The 6028-nt window shown below is 40.9% G+C and overlaps 1 protein-coding gene across 7 annotated transcripts in view; it reads left to right on the top strand.

The window, feature by feature from the left end:
* The first annotated feature begins 975 nt into the window (after positions 1-975).
* The window catches only part of LOC119276534 (tRNA-specific adenosine deaminase TAD3-like), a 7205-nt gene continuing 2152 nt past the window's right edge, over positions 976-6028 (top strand). The window contains exons 1-9 of one of the 7 annotated variants that reach the window (XM_037557612.1): positions 976-1203; positions 1452-1503; positions 1879-2082; positions 2207-2280; positions 2364-2415; positions 3169-3242; positions 3531-3652; positions 4180-4262; positions 5009-5090. In XM_037557612.1, the coding sequence (XP_037413509.1) occupies positions 2223-2280; positions 2364-2415; positions 3169-3242; positions 3531-3652; positions 4180-4262; positions 5009-5090 (471 nt within the window). In that variant the 5' untranslated portion in view covers positions 976-1203; positions 1452-1503; positions 1879-2082; positions 2207-2222. Of the gene's footprint in view, positions 1204-1451; positions 1504-1878; positions 2281-2363; positions 2416-3168; positions 3268-3530; positions 3653-4179; positions 4263-5008; positions 5091-6028 lie in introns of those variants that run through there. The other 6 variants (XM_037557615.1, XM_037557614.1, XM_037557613.1 and 3 more) reach the window with 6 other exon arrangements.

The raw sequence follows: 6028 nt of genomic DNA, 5'->3' as shown, positions 1-6028 counted from the left end.
TGCATCCACCCAGAACCGCCGCCCCCATCCTCTTTATCCACGCCACAGGAGCATCCCCAATCCAGCCGGCCGCACCAGCATCACGCAATCCAGCACCGCCGCCCCATCCCCTCCATCACCCCACAGAGTTGTCCCAGTGTACAGGCGAAGCTGAATTCAAAAGATCTCAGCTTTGTGGGATATACATACAAAAACTTTCATGCCGTGAAAGGATTAAAAACATGCAGGTTTGTGTCTTTGACATAATTTTGTATGTTCTGAAATATGGCTGGATTGCAAGTATGGATTTCTTTTCTAGTGTTATTGGCATTTTTCTCATATCATAGTCATTATGTTTTGTAAACTGATAAATGACAGTTTTTCATAGTATAAACATGCCATTAGGTAGCGTCACCATTTGATGAAAAGACCAGTATCTAAGTGGCATACATGTTGTTTGTAATCCTTTGTTGTTTATTAATCTATAAATGTTTGCAGATATGCAAAGGAGCTCATCACTAAAAAGGCCCTCTATTGGTGCTATATTACCCAAGAACAACGCCTCCCGATACCCTTCGCCATCCTCGCCCCTGGTTCACCTCCTCTGCCGCCTACTCGTCAACTGATCAGCAGTAGCAACAACAACCTGAGAGTCGCAGATAGAGGTTGCATTGAGTTCTGTTCTCTGTTGTTACAGGTCTGCATTTAGAACATGCAAAGTCTTTCTTTTTTTGCTGAGGTAGTAACTTGGCTATGAGCTATGAGTCTAATAGAAGATTTTGAGGCAATGCTTTCGTTGGTGGGTTGAGATCCTTTACAGTATTGTACGGTGCTGTATTGCGGATGACATGTGGGACCGGATTCGCATGGCAGTGATTGTACAACACCCTACAGTACTGCAGAAGAACGGGTGGAGCTCGTGCGTGGGCTCGGTAGCGGTTCAGCCTGTTTAGGCGACCCCTGGCCTTAACGGCCCGCGTCTCCCAGCCCAAGCGCAAGCCCAGCAGCGAACAGCAGCTAGCACCTGCACGCACGCCCTCACCCTTGCGCCGCCTCCGCAAACGCCGGCGCTCGCTCCTCAAGCCGTCGGCGACTAGACCAACGAACATCAGCTTGCGCCAAGCCGGCACCCCCAAGCTGTCCTCCGACGACTAGGCCTGCACGGCTGCATCCCGGTCTGACCAGCCACGATTGCAAGTCAGTAACTGCAAGGCGGCGTAGCAGGTGAGTTCCCTCAGCGCCTCGAGCTTTCTTCCTCCGCAGCGCGTGTCTCTACGCTCCGTTGAGCAGCACCTCCTTTATTCCCCTCTCTCCCATCCCATAGTGCCTCTTCCCACCCCCTCCCATGGCCCCTCTTCTCCATGTTTTCGAGCTAGCTTGTTCTCTCACGAAAGCCTATAAATCGAGCAATATCTCCAACCCCGACTCCCTTATTGGCTGCACAGAATCTGACTCTGTCCTCCCTCTTGCAGGTCAGTTTGGAGCTGTAGACAAAGTTTGGGAGCAGATCGGATCAAGGCTGAGGTAATGTGCATCCAAAGATCAATTTTCGTTAAACTAAAAGTGGTCACGGTTTAAGTACACGTAACAATGTTCTCTCAGTTATGGCCACATTGTCAAAAGCAATGAATCAACGAGTGCATCCCAACAGGAATTGGAATTCACAAGTTGACCAGATTCCACGATGCAACTCCAACAGCAACCACACAACAGAATTTGAATCATAGCTCATTTCCATTTCATGACGTATTGGAAATTACCCTATGATTCCAAACTCCAATCCCATTCCCTGTATCCAAACAGAGCCTGAATGCAGGGCATCGTCAAATTGCAAGCGTCTACTAGTTTAGTGAATGGCCCGTTAGATAGAAACAATCAGCTTTCCTTCCTGGTATGCAGTGGCATTTGGGTTTTTCGTGGACGCGTTGGTTGCTGGTCTATGGTTGGCAGCATGGGAACTCCCTTCTGACAGCCCCCAACACTGTCGGAACAGGCGGTCCGCCATCTTCTTCGTCTCCGGTGGTGGTGCCATAGCTGGTTCTGCCCCTGCCACCCCAGGAACCACTGCCACCACCTCCCGATCGACCTCTGCCACCCCCGCAGGCAGTAGCTTTTCTTGTTTTTTACCCGTTTCTTGTCCACTTTGTTCTGTTGCTACAACTTGCAAACTAAGCTTAACCAGTTTATTTCATTACAAAATCATGAATTGTTTGTTTCTCAACTTCAGCTTTGAATAGGTCACCATGGCATGGGAGCTTACCGAGGTCCCTGGCAATCCAACTCCCCTCCAACATTCCACAGGTATCTCCTGATCTCCTTCAGTGCTCTTGTCGATTTTGTTGTTATTGTAGTTTCATTGATTTTTTTGTCTTTTTGCTCAATAGTTGATGTGGTGGCAGCGAACATTGTGCCCAAGGTAACAAATGCTCTCATCAGGTATAATAACTTCTCTGAGTTGTTTTACTCAAATGGTACATTTTAGTACTGTTAGGAATGTTCAATTATAGTTAATATGGTTTGAGGTTGAAAGTAGCGCAAATATTCCTTGTTCTTTGAACAAATAGGTGAAAAGATCATATGCAGGTTTGAGGGTTGCTTTAACTTGAGTATGATGTACCTGGAACTGCACTGATGTTTGTTCTTAGATCTCAACTCTGTTGAATAGGATTTTTTTTGCATATGGTACATCGCAGCATACATCTGGAGTCTATCTACTTCAATTCATACAGTTTAATAACCTTCTGGATTCTAGTTTTGAAACCTTGACTTGTGGATATAAATTGACAGAAATTAATTAAATAATATGAAAAATCTATAGAGGTTAATAAAATAATTGTATTGGTTAAGTGGTGAAATAATTACATAAAAGTGGAGCTGTGGATTACCCTGAGAACTGCGACTCAATGTTTTTAGTTTTGTGCGAGAAACAAATTTGCACTAACACTAAAGCAAAATTAAAGGCTTTTAATCCTTTTTTATAGGGAACTGTTTTTTTTGTGTGATTGCATGCTTAATTTCTATTGTCTGAATGGTCTTAGTATGCTAACTGACATTTTGGTCTTCTGTTTCGAGATTTGGTACTAAATTAACAATATGCAGTTACTTGCTTGGTCATTTTTTACAAACTTTACGTATTATTATTTTCAAAACACTTGACACGGTGATTTATTGGTGTGACCGTTGTTTCAGGCAATTGAATCAAGTATGCCCATTAGAGAATCTACGGCATGTCAAGCGGGTGCGTCGGCGTGTTGTGTGTGGCGGTATATGCATCGTTATCTATTCTCAGTAAATTTCTGTTTGCCTTCTGAGTGCAATGCACACAATAATTTCATATGATTACACGAGAAGGAATACCATAGCTTTCTGCTGTTGAACCACTGAATATGTCTGAGCTCCTAATGATCAGTTAATGTTAACAGAACAATTCATAGACTGGAAATAAAACTGAGCATCTTGCAGTATTTTAAACCGAATCTATCATGTGACCAGCAATTATAGTGGAACACTTCACTGCCCCCATTCTAAGTTTTATCATTTTTTTTTGACAGAAAATTCTGAGTTATCAATCATCTTATGCCTTTCCACTGGGCCTGACAATTGTAGTGAAGGTTTTTCTGAAGAAGTCCAAAAGATAGTGGACAACTACCATTTGAGTCCTTTCATTGCAAAAGTGAGTACTCATGTTATCCTTGGAGAAATTAACTCATATCAGTTCATTTTGTTGGGCATTGGAGCAATTCATAGACTGGGCATTGGAGCAGTTGTTGGGCATTGGAGCAATGTTAAAAACACCGCTTCGGCATGATAGTTATGGCTAAAGGTTATAGCCTTCTCATATAATATTTTCTTGTATTAAGATAAGCACGTGAAAATGGCAACATTAAGCTTCACCTGCTTGTTTTCTACTCTTGTTGTAATTTTGGCATGCATTCATGGTGGATGAAAATTGTGATATCCATTTTTCATCTCTATGTCAAATACCACCAATATTACGTACTTTGATGGTGTGCACATGTAAACAATCTGAAAGCAACACATTCCATCTCTCAGAATGCACTGATATTCAATGGAGATAGTTAACATTCTTGGTGCATAAACAAAAAATCACTTAAAGCTGCCTAGGAAGAACTTAAACTTAGGAAGCTATTTACAGTACAAGCCTGTAAAATGTTGACTATTGGAGAAAGTCTTTAACAGGTTGCCAGTTGTTCTGCTACGTCGAAAGAGGAGTGGGAGGAACAGTGCAAACTTTGGCCAACATCTTATCACCCCCCTAATGAGTATGTTCTGTCCAGTGACAATGGACCATGTTACGTATTTCTTTTTGTTCTCAAGACTTAAAGTTGTTGGTTCCCAGTTTTGTGAATATGTTTTCAAGATTGCTGCAATTCTTCTATGTACTACTCCCTCCATAAAGAAATATAAGAGCGTTTAGATCACTAAAGAACGCTCTTATATTTCTTTACAGAGGGAGTAATTTATAAGAAGAGTTTATGAATGTTCAAATGGAGAACGAAACTATTTGACCTTAATTAGCACGTGCGCCAAACCTGGCCTGCCATGCGTGGCAAGGATTTCCTTACCTTGTTAGGTTCTTGGAAGTGCTATCCTTATGTACGACTACTGAATGGCTTTGCCAAAAAGAGATGCTTATAAATCTATTTCTTTATACAGCTCACCATTACTTAAACAAAGTTGACTGGATTTTGTGTTAGAATATCTAGATCTTGTGTCTGGCAATGTCAATGTAAAATGTATGGCTTAGGTTGTAGCCAAAAACACAGGTGACAAATTTCATCCTGTATGCCTTGTTATTGTAAGGCTGCCTTATAGTCAAATGATCAATAATACTATGTCCTTTTGTAAATTTCCGGCACTGAGATTACATTGACACACACTTCCAATAGAAATATAGGATTTCAGATATAGTTTATTGCTGCTGTATGCAATTCTGGCAACTTATTTAATACTGTGTATGCTGTGTCATTGTAAGCTTTTCCAATGGTCTTCTCTGTTAATGTTGTAGCATTGATGGTGTATCTGGATTTAAAGAGGAGGAATTACCATCAATATTTCATTGCATGAGGACTGCTATGCAATTATCACAGGTGAACTCCCCTGTTTATTATGTTCTTTTACTTACATTCCCATTTATTTTGCAAATATTATTCTCGTGTAAGAGCTACACCTCCATGATTCTGTCGTATGCTAGTCAGTCTTGTTACTTCACTAACTAATTAGGGAGAGTCAGAATGTTGTTTTTTCAAGCTTTTCTTCACTGTCTATTTTTGCTCTACGAACTTTATGCAATGGAAATAGTTTGTCCACTTTAAACATTCGCGTACAGAATATAAACTTAGATTCGAATTATGTTCCTGTTTGATTTTGTCATCTTATACATGGATATAATCTTGTGATATGAATTTAAATCTTCTATATGGAAAAGTAGCATTTGGATAATTTGACAAAAATATACTATATCCACTTTTCAAGAATTTAAAATTTTCCAGCCTCTGGATACAGGATTGTTCATTTGGATAGTTGGCATGGTTTTTGAGTCGCAACTCATCCGAGTCGCTCTGGGGTAGCGACTCTGAAAAAGTCGAGCCTACAGCCGTGACTAGTCGCGACTCGAGTCGACACTAAGTTGAGTCGACATTTTTTTGCGACTCATCGACTAGTCGCGCGACTCGAAATCCATGATAGTTGGACAAATAAAAAAAAACAAGTCTTTTTTCAAGAATTAAAATTCATTTTCTAAGCCTCTGAATACAAAATTATTATTTCAAGTTAATGTCTTGCAACAATCTGCCAGTCCAATTTTCAGTGTCACAGACAAACACATCGTTTGCCTAATACCAATGATCACCAGTCCACAGTTTCTTCACTAGATGACTGATAACAAGAGTTTTAATCAAGGTTGAAAAGACTTGTAGTAGCCTATTTTCTATCACTTGTAGCGTGAGACACCTATCCCTTGTGTTGAAAACCAGCTAATTTAACTGTAAACGCGCAGTTACGCTATGTTGGAACATTCTCACCAATT

This window comes from Triticum dicoccoides, chromosome 3B, assembly GCF_002162155.2.
Source record: "Triticum dicoccoides isolate Atlit2015 ecotype Zavitan chromosome 3B, WEW_v2.0, whole genome shotgun sequence".
NCBI classification, from domain to species: Eukaryota; Viridiplantae; Streptophyta; class Magnoliopsida; order Poales; family Poaceae; genus Triticum; species Triticum dicoccoides.
The sequence above is the reverse complement of the archived record's forward strand: the minus strand, read 5'-3'. Positions and strand labels throughout refer to the sequence as shown.